This window comes from Nicotiana tabacum, chromosome 7, assembly GCF_000715075.1.
Source record: "Nicotiana tabacum cultivar K326 chromosome 7, ASM71507v2, whole genome shotgun sequence".
Taxonomy (NCBI): domain Eukaryota; kingdom Viridiplantae; phylum Streptophyta; class Magnoliopsida; order Solanales; family Solanaceae; genus Nicotiana; species Nicotiana tabacum.
Window position 1 is genome coordinate 166,522,450 of NC_134086.1, and position 16,335 is coordinate 166,538,784.

Here is a 16,335-nt window from a genome sequence, read left to right on the forward strand (position 1 = left end):
ACAGAAATATACAGTCAAGTATGGGAGGGGGAGCATGCTGCGGGGAGATATCAATTCTGAATAGAAAGACAACAGGTAAATGAAAGAAGCAATATATCTCGGATATCAACAAAAGGACCAGAATTCAATAAATGCACGGTATCACCCTTCGTGCTTTTACTCTATCCTCACCAAAGCAATCATATAATAAGAAATGCGCACGGCATCACCTTCGTGTTTTTACTCTCTTTCCTCACCATATAACCAATATAATCGGCACGGAATGGTACATCGTGCAGCACGGCATCACCCTTCATGCTTTACACTCTTTCCTCACAAATCATACACGGCATCACCCTTCGTACTTTACACTCTTTCCTCACAAAAATAATACACGGCATCACCCTTCGTGTTTTAACTCTCTTCCTCACCCAAACAACAATCATAAACAATAGGGAAAGGGATAAATGAAATTACAATAAGAGTCCCGACAAGGGAACAACAATTCAACAATTAAGTCCCGACGAGGGAACAACATCAACATCCCGGCAAGGGAGATACAAATAAAGAAACAATGTCCCAGCAAGGGAGACAACATAAAGATCTCTTCTCTTTCTCACTTTTACTTCACAATTCACTTCACAACTCGAGCCAATGCTCTAAAGGTTCAATTATCACTTATACCTTTATAATTCGTTATACAACTTGAGTCAACGCTCCTCGATGTTCATATGTCACAATTCCTTCCACAAACTTTACACAACACATAGAAACCATCACCAAGGCATGAAACAAAATACAACGAAGTCATGATAATCACAATATAAAGACTCACGGGCATGCTAGACACCAATGTATAGATACTCGCCACCATGCCTATATGTCGTACTCAACAATTACCACATAGAAAATAGGACTCGACTCCTAATCCCTCAAGCTAAGGTTAGACCAAACACTTACCTCGATGCCACGAACACAATTCACGTTTCAATTATAGTTTTACCCCTTGGTTCCACCACCAATTCGATCGTATCTAGTCACAAGTTACTTAATTACATTAATAAATGTTAAATGAATCAATTCGAATGTATGAAAATGAATATCCCAAAGTTTTACCCAAAAAGTCAAAAATCGCCCCCGGGCCCATATGGTCAAAACCCGAGGTTCGAACCAAAACTCGATTACTCATTCCCCCACAAACCCAAATATATAATTTATTTTGAAATCGGACCTCAAATCGAGGTCCAAATCCTCAATTTTTTGAAAAAAACTAGGTTCTACCCAAAACACCCAATTTCTCCCATGAAAATCATTGATTTTGAGTTGAAATCATGTTAAAAGATGTTAATTATTGAAGGAAATGAGTTAAAATCAACTTACAACCGATTTGGAAGAAGAGTTGTTCTTGAAAAATTGTCCTTGGGAGTTTGTGTTTTGAAAAGATGTGAAAATGGGTTAAAAATTCGTCTAAGTATAAAAGTTGTAGGTTGCAGATGTGGGAAATACGAATTGCGAACCCCGACCTCTGATACGTTGGGAATTGCGAAAAGACTCTCACATTTGCGAGTTGGGAATTGCGAAAGGGGCGTCGCATTTGCGACTACAGGCTGGGAGAAGGGGCATCGCATTTGCGTTGGATTTCCTCGCATTTGCGAGATGGAGCTGTCCTGGGCTTCCTTCACAATTGCGACAAGCCACTCGCATTTGCGAGCCAGGCTTCGTAAATGCGAAGCCTGCAGGCCTGCTATGCACATCTGAAAATCTGCAATTTTTCTAAGTCCAAAATACACCTCGTGGCCTATCCAAAACTCACCCAAGCCCTCGGGGCTCCAAACCAAACATACACACAACCTCAAAAACATCCTACGAACTTATTCGTGTAATCAAATCACCAAAATAACATCATGAACATCGAATTAAACCTCAAAATCAATGAAATTTCTCAAAACTTCTTTAAACATCAAATTTTGCATTTAAGGTCTGAATCACGTCAAATGAACTCCGTTTCTTACCAAACTTTACTGACAACACATATAAATCATATTGAACCTGAACCGGATGCCGAAACCAAAATACAGGCCCGATACTATCAAGTTTTAATCAAAATTCATTTCCAAACCTTATAAATAATTTCAAAAAATAATTTTCTTTAAAAATTCAATTTCGGGCACATGCTCAAGTTCCATATTTCCCTACGGACCTTCCGGGACCGTCAAATTATAGGTCCGAGTCCGTTTACCCAAAACATTGACCGAAGTCAATTTAATTCATTTTATAGTAAAAATTTATCATTTTCACATTTAGGCTTTTCGGCTACGCGCCCGGACTGTGCATGCAAATTGAGGTGAGCCAGAAAGAGGTTTTTAAGGCCTTGGAACGCAGAATTCATTTTAAAAATAAGTGATGACCCTATTACGTTAATATAGATTTTCCTATTACGTTAATATAGATTTGTTGTAGTATTTTCTCTATTTGTTCAACTACGTTATTATTGTGGTTGATTGAAGAGCTCTCAATCGACTGTGCCTATTTAGTATGTATTACTCGGGAGAGAGTGCATACTTAGGTAGTTGTTGAACAACATCACTCCTAATGTATATGAGAGATCAATACGGAGGGTTTAAAGGTGAGATTAGGGATAACGAAACTTTGGTGCGATCCGAGTGAGCCGTACTTAACGCCAGCTAGCGTAATTCGGGAGAATATGTCTAGTAAATTGTGGTAGTTACTCGAGAGAGGATTACAACACTCAGAGTGCTCATGATCAGTAGAGAAAACTTAGGCAAATTTATAGAAAATGTAGCGGAAAGGATTCCGACAATAGGGAAAATCATAACTTTAGACCTCCTTAATCTTGTCTCAAATCCTTATCCTTGTTAATTGATAGTTTTACTGCTTTCTAGTATTTGTTAGTTAATTAGTTAGAAATAAATATTATAATCTTTATAATTCGAAAATTGTTTGAACTTGTGTTTCTTAGTAATATTGAACAACTATAGCTATGCCTTAGTTATTTGTGGGATTCGACTCCGAACTTGTAAATTAGATTATATTTACAACGACCGCTTAGTTCTTTTTATAAGGCATAATTGGGCGTTATCCGATTAAAAGAAACTGTTGAGCTTTTATATGGTAGTAGACTAATTTAAACACAAGTGAATCAACGAAAATATAAATTTAAAACAACACATCTACATGCACTAATAAAAGTAGTATTACACACGCTATAATTTGTTAATTATGTGTGTATGTATACACATATATCATTGTATTACTTTTGACACCTTTTGTCCAAATTAGTTGACTCCCTATTTTCTCCAATTAAAAGTGCGAAACTTTAAATATGAAAAAAAAAAATCTATTTTCCATCTCTTTTGCAAAATAAAAACATGTGTTTGTATTAATTTTTACACCTTTTATCAAAATTATTTGACTCCCTTTTTTCTCCAATTAAAAGTGAGAAAAAGTCCATTGTCCTATCTCTTATGCGAAAGAAGTTGGGTGGATGATGAACTATATAATCACGTTCGTTATTTCTATAGTAATAGCAAGCAATTTGGTATGCTGATGCAATTACTTAAAGAAAGAGAAGAAGAAAAAAAAAAAAAAAGGCAATACCCGAGAGTATACAATTTGTTTAGAACAGCGAGTACAGAAAGTCGGCTCACACGCCGAATCGCATTGAAGGGTTTCCAGCATTTAAGGTAACAGCCACGTCAACAACAACTTTTTGTTGACATGATTCCGTACTTCCATCCTCCTTTTAACACGTGTTTAGGACTTCCAGCTCACTTCATTCGTTGCTTTCTGAGTCCTCTAAGTCTTGCATATTTCTACGACGACCCCCGTTCTTTAACTTAGCTGCACTTCACGTGCCAAATTGTAGTTCCCCGCGTTCAAGAATTATTTTACTTTTGTCTTGTTGATAGTAGTCACTTGCGCTATGCATAATTTGGTAAATATTAAATTACCGTACCGAAACCAAAAATTTTGATATTTGGTATTCGGTATGGTATTTGGTTTAAATTTTAAAAATTAATATTTGATATTTTAAAATGAAATACCGAAATACTAATACCGTACCGAAATTTATTCTTTTATGTATAGTTTTCTCTCTTTAAGTTGACATTTGCTAGTTTTGGACAAAACTTTGGTCAACAAATGTTTTTAATTTTGTACTTTTGAGTACTTTAATTCAGAATATTACATTTTATGTCTCTATGCACTAGTTAGTATTCAAACCAAATAAACCGAAGTTACCAAACCGAATAAATCGAAACCGAAAGGAGAAAAATCGAACCATACCGAATTTAATTAGGTATGGTATTGATATTGCATTTTAAGAAATCGAATACCAAAAATATCGAACCGAAATGTTTAAATACCGTGCCGTACCGACTGACGAACAACCCTGGTAGTCACGTACTTATTAACATGGGAATCTTGTTTTGTGATTTATAAGCTTTGTTACTTTTATGGGTCAACTTTGTGATTACAAACTAATGCGGAATCTGTTCTTTTATGTCAGACATTTTGATTGATTTACATCAAAATTTCCCTAGGAAATTAGTCAATTTGACAATTTAAAAAGTACATTTCTTCCATCCGCTTTAGACTACCAATTTTTACAAATGATATTCTAACTCTCGTCGTCTGACGGTTCAGTTAAATGGGAAGAAATGATTTGTATGTTTAGCTTCAATTTCTTCTTTCTGCTAGGACTGATACCGTTATGGCTACCTCATCTTATGCTTGTTGATGGATATAACAAGATAGATAATATTTATCCCTTCAGTTGTACAGTACTTATCCATTCATTTGTACAACTTTCATAACATTGCTTGTAATCTTCTTATGCTATGTAAGCCCTCACCGGCTTAAAACGCGTCACTAGAGTCCAAGGCTTGTTCACTTATACGTCCTAACATCCCTCTTGTGTTTTGTCGACGTGAGACTATGTCTAAAATCTGGGGTGTTACATACAGGCCCAGAGCGGACAATATCATTAGCGGACTGAGCTGCTACATTATACCTCAGGCACAAAACAAAGATAAATTATACTTGAGATCATTGATCCGACACTTTGAGAAGAAAACTCATTTCAAAACCATCTACCACTTAATTTAACAAGTTTAAAACTCAGCAAGACACCGCCATTTTCTGCTGCCAAGTTACAGATGAAGTTGAGCTTTAGTGATGGTTTTAAAGAACCTTATATGCTAGCTGGAGCTAACATGACCTGTATTGGACTTCAGGGTTTTAACACTGTCAAACCACATATACAATACATAAAATATTGTAGGTATGTTATGATACCATAAAGCAACCTTCCGGGGGCTGCTATCAAACTATAGTTTGACCTCTTTGCATCCAAAGTCATAGGGCGCTAGTCCTTTCAGCTCAGGTCCATTCAGTCTGTTGTGTGCAAAACTGAAACAAGAGGAAAATGTTATCACTTTTTAGGTCTCACATCACAAATTTTGAATCATGATCAGATAAGAAGGGAACATCAGAAGGCAGTTCAGACTCTCATCCGAGAGGAATTCACTATTTTGCACTTTAAAAAAAAATATTGCATTTCAGAAGATCATGGAAGTCCAGGTTTTAAATCCCAATAGAGGCAAAAAACTTTGGGTGGTTTCTCCTGTCTGTCTAAACTGTGTTGGACAGAGTTATTCGATACCTGATACTTGTGCTAGTAGGAGGTAGCATATACCCGGAGGATTAATGGTGCAAGCTGCCTTGGGCACCACAGTTATCTCAAAAAAAAAATTGCATTGTAGAAAGCAGAGCCATTTATTTTCTCATTTCACTAGAAGTAGTAGAACATAAAACATTTCACAACATTAAGAAATAAAAGTTATGAATCTACCATTAAATTACACTACAAAGTTAAAGATCCCAAAATATGTGTAACCCAGGGCAGCTCCTCTACTTTTCTGTTTGGAGTTTGGATTTTGATTTTATAAGTCTGGTTGTGGCACAAATATCAAATCCCTACCTATTACAATGATCTATCACGATCCAAGAATGATAGATTTGAGGAACCGGTACACTTGGTGTCGTTTGTATCATCCTAATTCAACAACATAAGTACATGAATAGAAATAGTTTACTAGACCAACCAATAGTCTCTAAGATCCCATAACGATCCAAGGGCATATAGTAGATACGCGATTTACAGGCTAGGCAGTGCCATAAAGTCATGTAATTGCACTTGCACCAAGTCAGTACCCAACTACTAACTAATGACTTGACAGAAGATTATCTTTGCAATAGGTTAGATTAAACTTAATAATGCAAGGCTGTGCATCTACAACCTGTGTCTATGAACCATAAATCACAATTATATCATGAAGCAACTGGCCTTTCAATAGAATTGTTCCCCCCCTGTGTAAAACAGCTAACAAAATGAAGCTTAAAATAACTTTCACCAATAACATGGGCAATAATCTACTGAACCACTTCCAAATCCAGGGATAACTAGAGCACGTTACATGTTGTAAGTGAATATTCAAGAAGGAAGAGAGAATGACAAGAGTGAATACCCTTCCATAGGAAAGCTTCCAAAGGGGCCATCAACGGGGATTGTTCCACAAAGATCATTGTTAGAAACATCACTGCAACAATGATATTTAAAAGATTCACTCGACCAGAAATCAATACCACATTGTTTGATTGTTTTTCCTGTTTCTTAGCAAAATATGAAACTAACAGCAGGTTTCACGTGGCTTGAGGTTTGCATTTAAAACAGAACTTACAAAACTTTAAGGTTGGGGAGGGTGGTGAGTTCCCTTGGAATCGGACCAGTTAGTTTGTTGTCGTTTAACCGCCTGTGGTAATAACATGAAGAAAAAAAATCAATCTTTGTAACACCAATGTCTGCTAAAAATTTGTAAACCTCACGAATCATTGAATGCCAAATACTTACAAAAATCTAAGAGACTTTAATTTAGCAAAAGACTTGGGAATATTGCCTTCAAATCTATTGCCATATAGGTCCATGCTAATAAGATTTTCCAAATTACCCAATTCCTTTGGGATTTTGCCTCCAATATTATTCCTATAAAGTTCCCTGCAATTCAGGAAAAATGTTTGCCCGTCACCTTAAAGACACACAAGAAAGTAATAAACTTGCAATTTAAGAAGTACACAAGAAACTTGAAGACAGAAACAACATTAATCATGTGACAAATAATCTATACACATTTCTTTGTCTAACAAAAGCCCCTTTTCAGTTTCTTTTTCCACGGTTTCAGTTCAGCCAACAGGAGATACTAAGCTGACACAAGAAGAAAAAACAAGAAAAAGAGGTTAAAAAAAAAATATACAGGTACTGTAGATTCTTGAGTTCACCAAGCTCTGGTCCTAATGTTCCAGAAATATTAGTATTGCCCAAATCCCTGAAAATTTTCAAAGATTAAACAAAATTATATGAATTGCCAATGGGGAAAACAAAACAAAAGAAAAAAATCGACAGAAATTAGAAAATGCTGTAGCATCTTACAGGCGAATAACATGATTATTGGAGTCGCAGGTGATATGAAACCAGGTACAAGGATTAACAAGTGTTGGGTCCCAGCTTTGTAGAACATTTGTGGGGTCAGAGAGTCTGCTTCTCATAGCATGTAGAGCATTTCCTATAAGATGAACACAACAAATTTTTTTAGGAAGATGGGTCCATTTCAAGATTTAACCTTTTTTCTACTTTTATATAAGTATGTTCATTTCAAGATTTAACTCAAATCCTTTGAGCTGAAAAAGGGTATACACTAATGAATGAAAAGAAAAGAAAACCAAAGAGGGGTTCACATGGTAACAAAAAACTAAAAGCTTTAAACCCTAGGAATGACAAAAGGAATACATGGGGTAGATAGTTAAGTTTTAGGGAATTTACCTTCAGAATTCGTGGAGAAAGCAGGGGACAGAGATAGAAGGATGGTGATGAGGAAGAAGAAGAAGAAGAGAAAGGAGGAAGGAAAATCCATTGAGAGGAGAAAATTGGTGGAAGTGAGAAGTCAAGAAGTAGGCAAAAGTACAGGTAGTAGTAGAACTGTAGAAGTAGAACCAATAAGAGTGTGTTATACGAGAGGTCAAGTCAAATCTGGAAGCTGTCCTTACTGTTGAGAGTTGTGTTGTTTGTACTGGGGAGGAGTTATTAAGAGAGGAAGTGGATGAGTGTTCACACTCTCACTGTGAGCTTTTGTGTGTAACAAACTCTCAACCCTCAAGGCCTCAACTGAAATTTCAAGCTCAATAATATTTCTTAGTTAATTTTAAACTTTTGTTTCTACCCTATAAGGCAGTTTTTTTTTTTTTTTTTTAAAAAAATTTTATGTTTGAACATTTAAGGTTTATTGCCTGTAGCATATATTAGAGTGATTCAAGACATGTATGATGGAGCTAAGACACGGGTTAGGACAACAGGTGGAGACTCGAATTACTTTCTGGTTGAGATGGGGTTGCATTAGGGATCAACACCTAGCCCATTTTTGTTTTCCCTGGCAATGTATTCTTTGACACGTCACATTCAAGGGGAGTTGTCGTGGTGCTTGTTATTTGCGGATGACATAGTCCTGATTAATGAGACGCGAGGCGGCGTCAGCGAGAGGCTGGAGGTCTGGAGATATACCCTGGAGTCTAAGGGTTTCAAGTTGAGCAGGACCAAGACAGAATACTTGGAGTGCAAGTTCAGCGATGTTACCCAGAAGGCGGACGGGGATGTGAAACTCGATACGCAAGTCATTTCCAGGAGAGAGAGTTTCAAGTATCTGGGATCTATAATTCAAGGATGAGGAGATAGATGAGGATGTCACACACCGAATCAGAGCAGGGTGGATGAAGTGGAGGCTCGCTTCCGGTGTCTTGTGTGATAAGAATATGTCGTTGAGACTTAAGGGTAAGTTCTACAAGGTAGTGGTTAGACCGACTATGTTGTATGTGGCAGAGTGTTGGCCAGTCAAAAGCTCACATGTCCAGCAGATGAAGGTAGCGGAAATGAGGATGTTGAGATGGATGTGTGGGCATACTAGGTTGGATAGAATTAGGAATGAAGTTATTCGAGACAAGGTGGGAGTGGCCCCTGTGGAGGCAAAGATGCATGAGGCAAGATGGAGATGGTTCGGGTATGTTAAGAGGAGAACCGCAGATGCCCTTGTTAGGAGATATGAGAGGTTGGCCTTAGGAGGTGAGAGGAGGGGTAGAGGTAGGCCAAAGAAGTCTTGGGGAGAGGTGATCAGGCACGACATGACGCTACTTGAGCTAACACATGACTCTACATAGAAGGGTGTGGAGGTTGAAGATTAGAGTAGAAGGTTAGTAGGTAGTCGTGCATCTCCCTTTGTTTTCTCTAGCTCGATAGTATTAGCGCTAGTACGGTCCCCTTTTTTCCTTAGTTTTCTATATTCGCATGTCTTGTTTCGTTGTTATTTGCCATTGGTAATTCCGTAGTTTGCTAGCAGTACTTCGTTCATATTCTCGTCTGCTGCCTTGGAATTAGTTTTCTAAATATGTTATCTTGCTACTACTTGTTATCAGTACCCATTTCATATTATTTGTTGCTATCTCCGATTTAGTTTTCTAATTATTGTTTTGCTATTACTTGCTACAAGGGCTTCTCTCACCTTCTTTAGCCGAGAGTCTATCGGAAACAGTCTCTGTCCTATCAGGGTAGGGGTAAGGCTACGTACATCCTACCCTCCTCAGACCCCACTTGTGAGATTACACTAAGTTGTTGTTGTAACATTTAAGGTTTATTAATATTAAGAACTAACAGGCAAAGGATGAGGAAAAAACAGAGTGCCAGCTAAAAGACTTCTTTTTAAACTTTATCATGTAATTCTCCACCCTGAAAAATGTATAGTAAGTTAAAAGCTGGATTTTATTATAGTAAGTAATTTATATTTAATGATCATTTCGGAAAAAAGATACTCCTTAAAGTAGAAATTTAATCTTTTAGTACAAACTTTTATTGGACCCAAATTGATGAAACCAAATAATGATGTCTCAGTTTCAAATTGGCTAGATTTGATTATATAAATCTTCTATATTTATTCCACAATATTTGTTCTCTAAAAATTAAAAGTTAAAAGAATTCTGACATTCTTCCTACACTAACTACAAGCGTATAATTAGACTAAATGGCTCTTGCCAAACATCATACTTCGTAAGTGTATAAACAACTAAGACTTAATCTCACTAGTTCGTATTGCAGGTTCTTTGAGAAAATTTCCTTTACATGATTTTTTTTCCAAGACATGATTTTTAGGTTTACTTCAACTTTATTATAGTAGAATGCCTACATAAGATACGGCCAAATTTTTTTCCCCGCGCATAGCGGGAGCTTAGTGCACCGAGCTGCCCTTTTTTTTCTTTTTATCCTTTATGTGTGTAATTACTTACACTATCCGGGAAAATGCAATAATTTCTGATATTAGGCCTTAACATGTCACTGGTGAGGAAGCTGACGCCAGAGGCGCATCCAAGATTTAAATCCTATGGATTCAACTTTTAAACTTTTTAGCTTTGAACTCATTATATATTTAAGGTTATGAGGTCGTATCTACTATTTTTACAATTTTAATAAACTTTTACATATAAATTTTTTACTCCGCGTCAAAAGTTATGAGTTCAATTGAACCCGTCAACGATGCACGACATCCGCCTCTGGACATAACGGCTTGATTCTCAATAGAAAGTGAACAAGTGTTACAAAAAAGGTGATGCAAGGCACACGTCAAATTCAGCCAAGTTCAACTCATTCAAGTTTACAAATTCAATAAAAGCAGGTTAGTTACTCCCAACTGATGAAGACAAACATCTCTACTGGTTTTACAGCTCATTCATAAACAAAACAGAAAAGGAATTTAGGCAAAATCAGTTCTGTACAGATTTGCACCACTCTTCTTTAAATTGTAACCTTCAGTGACACATTCTGAAGCAAAACAAAGTAAGCATTCTAACTGCATTGACCTCAAAAAAGAACCAAAAAAGATCTAGCACGAGACCACTATACGAGAATGTACGAAAGCATGGGAGAAGAAAAACAAAGAATTTACGAAATTTCTAATCTAAAACAGATCATAGATTCTTCAATCTGTCGCACAAGCATAATTCTAAGAAAGTGAAATGGCTCAGATTTTCATACTTCCTCCACAGTTCTCATCCTCTCCTCTTCTTCAGCCTTTTGCCAGGCAGCCTACAGAAAGAACATGAAAATGTCATAGGAGGCAGAAAAAAGAACATTATTTTGCAGTAGTTTTGGATTGATTATAAAAGTGCACTATATAATGAATAAAGAACAGTGCACTTGCCTTGTCCCGCTGAAGTCTAGACATATGAGGACGCATAGAGTTCCCAAGACTTAAGCCTCCCCAAGCTTCTTGCAACTCTCTCTCCCTCGTCTCTTTCCGAGTAACTGAATGTCTTATCTGATCATCATCCTCCTGCTTAACAGCGGCCATCTTTTCTCTCTCAAGTCTAGACTTGTGTTTCACCAAAATCTGATCCAAACTGCCTTCACTGTTCTCCATTTGTTTACCAATCGTGTCCCTCTTCTTTACATTCATCCAATTGTCTTCCTTTGCATGAAGAGACATTTTCTCTTTTTCAAGCTTCGAGACGTGCTTCACTAAAATCTTATCCAAACTTTCGCAATCTGTTGCACCATTAGCTTCAATCTTTCTTTGACGCCTCTGTGCAACGTAGTCACTTCTTGTGGATGATTCTTGCATTTTAAGCCTTTGCAAACGATGAACTGGCTTTACTAGGATCTTGTCCAAACTATCCGCTGCTTCTTTGTTTTCATCTTCGATTGATAATGTGCCTGCTGGCTTTAATGGTTGTTCTCCATTACAAGGATTTCCATCTGTATTGGTATCATGATTTACGTTCTGGTCAACATTTTCTTTTCCTACCAATGAGGTAGTTTCAGACGCATTGGCAATCGGTTCTGCAGTGTTTTTCCTATTTTTTGCTTCTTGAACTTCCTTTTCAAGTCTTGTCATATGTTTCACCAGATAATCTTCTAGTCTAGGAACTTCCATTTCATGTTCCTTTTTTCGACCAATTGCCACAGTACCCAATCTGTTTGAATTATTGCCCTCTATTTCACCAATTTTCCTCTTAGCCTCTTCAATCTCTTTCTCAAGCTTAGAGGAGTGCTTAACGAGCACACTGCCAAAGTCAGGAACCTCAGATGAATGCACATTGCTATTTGAAGCTTTACACTTGCTTTTTAACAACACTTCGGAGTTGTTCTTGGCCTCTTCAATTTCCTTTTTAAATTTTGAAGAAGGCTTCTTGAGAATACTTGCCAGATCATGGCCTGAATCATGAACCACTTTATTACCAGATTTATCTCGCGTTTGTTCACTTTTTTCCGCAGCTTCACTCCTAGCATTTTTGGCTTCTAATACCTCCCTTTCAAGTCTTGTTAACCGCTTCACCAGAAACTTATCGAGGCTCGGAAGTTCCTCATTTGTCCTGCTTGTCTTCCCATCCAAAGTATACCCGTCAACTGCTCCTTCTCCAATGGATAATTCTGATTTGTCATCAGCAGCGGACCCTGAAACATGCGGTTTGCTCTTTTCTGCTTCAGCTAGAGCAGCGTTCAACCCACACGTTGCAACTATAGTGGCAAGAGATGCAAGTTCATCTTCTTGCAAACATCTAAGTCTTTCCAGCATCATTTCCACAAGATTTGGCATATTAAACTTTTCACATGCCTGCCTCTTTTTATATTTCCTTTGCACGGATTTTGTCTCTGAATCTGTGACTTCAGAACAAAGGCTCTCAAATTCAGAAGCTGTATCTGATTCACATTCTGAAGAGAACTCAGACAGTTCTTGATGATTATCGTCTGTTTCAGGGTTCTGACTTATTCTGTGCAGCAGTTCCTTGACTTCATCTTTGTTCATGGAAGGGCAATTAGCAAGTTTAAGAAGGGCAGCCTTAAGTGCAGTTGCTACTTGTTTATCTACCTCAAATGCAGTTTCAAAAGATGTTCTAACTGTATGAGTGGTGGGTCCTCCTCCTTTTGCCGGCGACTTTTCTATTTTGTAATGCTTCTGTGAGCAATCAGGAATGTCATACAAGATTACTCCAATAGCTGTTGCAGCTTCAAAAGCTTCTGCAGAAAATTTTTCTGCCTTTATCAGCAGTTGTTCTGCTTCTTTACAATCAATCCTGTATGGCAGATACCAAAAAGGTAAGTTCTTTTTCAATCATTCAACAACGTCGATCACAAACAAGTTAGGATTGGCTATATTAATTTTATGTATCCAATTTGCACATTTCACTCCAATACCAAATAATTAGCAAATCAATTTACTGAAATTCCAACTTATTCTCATACAGATATACAAATCTCTAACCAGAATAAAATACGATAAGGAGTCGCTAATTCAAACAACAACAACAACAAACCAAGTGTAATCCCATGAGTGGAGTCTGCGTACACTATTTTAAGAAGGTAGAGAGGTTGTTTCCGATAGACCCTCGGCACAAGGAAAGATGCAAAAAGAAGCAGTAGCAACAGACCATAACATCAGCAAGATAACAAGAAAACCAAAGCGAAAGAAACTACATGCAGTAATAGAAAATCTCGAAAAATAAGAAAGTACAAGACTAATCCTAATACTACTGGGTTGGACAAGGAAAACACACGATTACCTACTAACCAAAAACACTACTAACCCCTCCGATAAAATAAGAATAGCCCCCATGTTCTAACCCCCCCCTTTTTTCCCATTAGCAAGAACTTGTTTCAGTTGCATATCCTTAAGGAATTGAAACAACTACTTCAGATATAGTATCAGGAAGAACCGTTTTTGGAGCCTCAATCCCCGGATCTAACGCAAGTGTAACAACAACTACGCGTATGTGAATATTAAAAAGCTCACCTTGCTGCTTGAAGTATTCGGCACCATGATGCTTCCACAAGTGCAGCCTTACGAGCTTCTACAGCTCTTTGAGCAGCTTCTCTTACTGCAATTTTTTCCCTCAAAACTCTACAATAGTGGGGATTAGCATCCCCCAAAGTCTCGTCAAGGGTTGAGTTCATTCCATCCACTTCCTGAAATTACGTAACAGGCCAAAACACTATCAGTACACATCTGTATATTGACGGTAAAAAGAATGCATAGGCATATAAATATACCTGGAGCATTTTTATTTTTCTCTTCAAATAGGAATCCACTTTCTTGCGAGGGAACCAATTTATAGGCGAAGTTTTGCGATGAGGGGGCTTTCTAATTTGTGATGCAGATTTGTTTAAAGAAACTAAATTTGATTGGCCACCTTCTTTCGTTGTCTTAGTCTGCACAATTCCAAAACAAAAAAATGAAAAACCGAAACTGAACAAACACCAAACAAAGCGAACATCTGAGAAAAAATTTCAATGCAACTAAATTCGACAGGGAGCCCTCTTTGATTGCCTTGTTCTGCACTATCCAAAACATGAAAATGAAAATACCAAAGTTGGAAATATACCAATCAAAGTGACCATTCATGTGATTTTGTTTAAAAGTAGTAACTACATTTGACTGACCAGTTTCTTTCATTGCCTTAATCTGCACTATGCATAAACAACCAAATGAAAAAACCAAAATTGGAAAACACCAACCTAAGTGGATATCTAATAATGAAGTTTTTAAAGCAAATATTTTCATTTGGCCACTTTCTTTGATTCTGTTGTTGTGCACTCCTCAAAAACAAGAACATAATGAAATAATGGAAAATACACCTTTTAAAGTGAAGACCTGATATATCATACTATATGCCATTATGCCTAAACTTACATTTTCATGAATCCTACTTAACAATTGACTTTTTTTCCACTTATGCTCAATCCTAACGAAGAGTTAAGTTTCGTCATTACCGTTATACCCACATGCAAAATCACATTTTTTAACCAAGTGGCTAACGATAGATTAGAATCAAGATTAACATTGGGGGGGGGGGGGGGGGAAACTAAATCTTTCTTCCTAATTAGAACAAGGGTTATGGAAAACCTCACAAAATCAGAAAAGACCCAACTATAAAAAAAGAAAAAAAAAGGAAATTTGAGAAAATAAATTAATTTCTAAGAGCTGGAAAAAAATGGGAATGGGTGGTACCTTTCCGAGTTTGGAAGTAGCCGTTGTAGAAGCGGAGGGACTGTTCTCCGAAGTAGAAACAGTGTGATTCATCGGCTTCTTTTCAATGCAACCCATATCAAAACAACCCAAATCCATTCTCCAGAATAATTAAGTTAATGGAAATAATATCTTTACAATGCTTGTAGAAGTAAACAAAGTAATTGATCAAATGGCCGCGAGAATTTGCACTATTATCAAGCGCTGAAATCTATAGAGCACAGAGACAGAGAAATTAGGGCGTGTCTTGAATATGAATTGATTTCTAAAGAAAGAGGGAGTGAAGAAATTGTTGGGCAGAGACTCTTGGTATAGCTTTTGAAGGAAACTATCCGTTACAACCGATCCTTTCGCTCGCAACGGTCCTTTTTCTATATAGTACTATATTTTTTTCCTCTTCTTCCCCTTATAATTTCATCTAAAATTAAATAAATAGATACTCCTAATAAATCCAGGAATTAAAAAAAGATACTTCTAATAAAACAGGGAGTGTAAGATTAGTGTTACAATTTCAAAGTGGTTGTAATTTCATTCATAGTCAAGTGATTTGCAAGTTCACATTTTGCTTATAGTTTTTTAGTCTTTTTTTTTTTTTTGCGTCTCTTCATCGCTACATTCTAGTGTAATTCACTCGATCAAGTATACTTACGCAATATAATAATATTTAATAAAATATATAAATCACTTTAAAACTTCTGTCCTATCAAGTCAGATTAAGACAAACAAATAGGTATTAACGAAATATTATTTTTTGTATTTTGTTTGTTTAATTATATTCAGGGAGTGTAAGATTAGTGTTACAATTTCACAGTGGTTGTAATTTCATTCATAATCAAGTGATTTGCGAGGTTCACATTTTGCTTAGAGTTTTTTTCTCTTTTTCTTTGCGTCTCTTAATCACTATATCTCAGTGTAATTCTTCCGATCACGTCTACTTATGCGATATAATAATATTAATAAAAGAGTTAATACCCTAACAGCTTGTTTGGATGGTTGTTACTCATTGTATCGTATCGTATTGTTACTTTAAATACAATATTTGTTTTAATTGTTACTTAAATTTTATTGTATCGTATCGTTAAATCCGTCGTTACATAACGACGAAATGTGCCACTTTATGTAACGACCGATTTGGTGTGGTCGCGTCGTTACCTTGTCTTTTTCTCTCAATCTCACCCTTTATTATTATTAAATTATTTTATTTTATCATTTACCCTACTTT

The 16,335-nt window shown here is 36.7% G+C and overlaps 2 protein-coding genes across 2 annotated transcripts; both read right to left on the bottom strand.

Annotated features, from left to right (window-relative positions):
• Positions 1–5,061: 5,061 nt before the first annotated feature.
• Positions 5,062–8,109, bottom strand: LOC107792553 (leucine-rich repeat protein 2). Its single transcript, XM_016614776.2, has 7 exons — positions 7,877–8,109; positions 7,487–7,619; positions 7,311–7,382; positions 6,911–7,054; positions 6,741–6,812; positions 6,528–6,599; positions 5,062–5,409 (listed from the first exon to the last, which is right to left on the bottom strand). Exons 1-7 carry the CDS (start codon positions 7,965–7,967, stop codon positions 5,328–5,330), a joined length of 666 nt encoding a protein of 221 aa, XP_016470262.1. The 5' UTR covers positions 7,968–8,109; the 3' UTR covers positions 5,062–5,327.
• Positions 8,110–10,843: 2,734 nt separating this feature from the next.
• On the bottom strand, positions 10,844–15,395 carry LOC107792552 (uncharacterized). The gene is made up of 5 exons (XM_016614775.2): positions 15,096–15,395; positions 14,138–14,296; positions 13,881–14,053; positions 11,292–13,164; positions 10,844–11,176 (listed from the first exon to the last, which is right to left on the bottom strand). Exons 1-5 carry the CDS (start codon positions 15,210–15,212, stop codon positions 11,120–11,122), a joined length of 2,379 nt encoding a protein of 792 aa, XP_016470261.1. The 5' UTR covers positions 15,213–15,395; the 3' UTR covers positions 10,844–11,119.
• Positions 15,396–16,335: the final 940 nt, after the last annotated feature.

Bases quoted from the DNA above. Each gene is read 5' to 3' on its own strand.
- LOC107792553 (XM_016614776.2), bottom strand. From the start codon at position 7,967: ATGGATTTTCCTTCCTCCTTTCTCTTCTTCTTCTTCTTCCTCATCACC. The intron at 7,620-7,876 runs GTAAATTCCCTA...TTCATCTTATAG, and splicing joins TTTCTCCACGAATTCTGAAG to GAAATGCTCTACATGCTATG. The intron at 6,600-6,740 runs GTAAGTTCTGTT...TCATTGTTGCAG, and splicing joins CTCCCCAACCTTAAAGTTTT to TGATGTTTCTAACAATGATC.
- LOC107792552 (XM_016614775.2), bottom strand. From the start codon at position 15,212: ATGGATTTGGGTTGTTTTGATATGGGTTGCATTGAAAAGAAGCCGATG. The intron at 14,054-14,137 runs GTATATTTATAT...ACGTAATTTCAG, and splicing joins GAAAAATAAAAATGCTCCAG to GAAGTGGATGGAATGAACTC. The intron at 11,177-11,291 runs GCAAGTGCACTG...TTCTTTCTGTAG, and splicing joins CTAGACTTCAGCGGGACAAG to GCTGCCTGGCAAAAGGCTGA.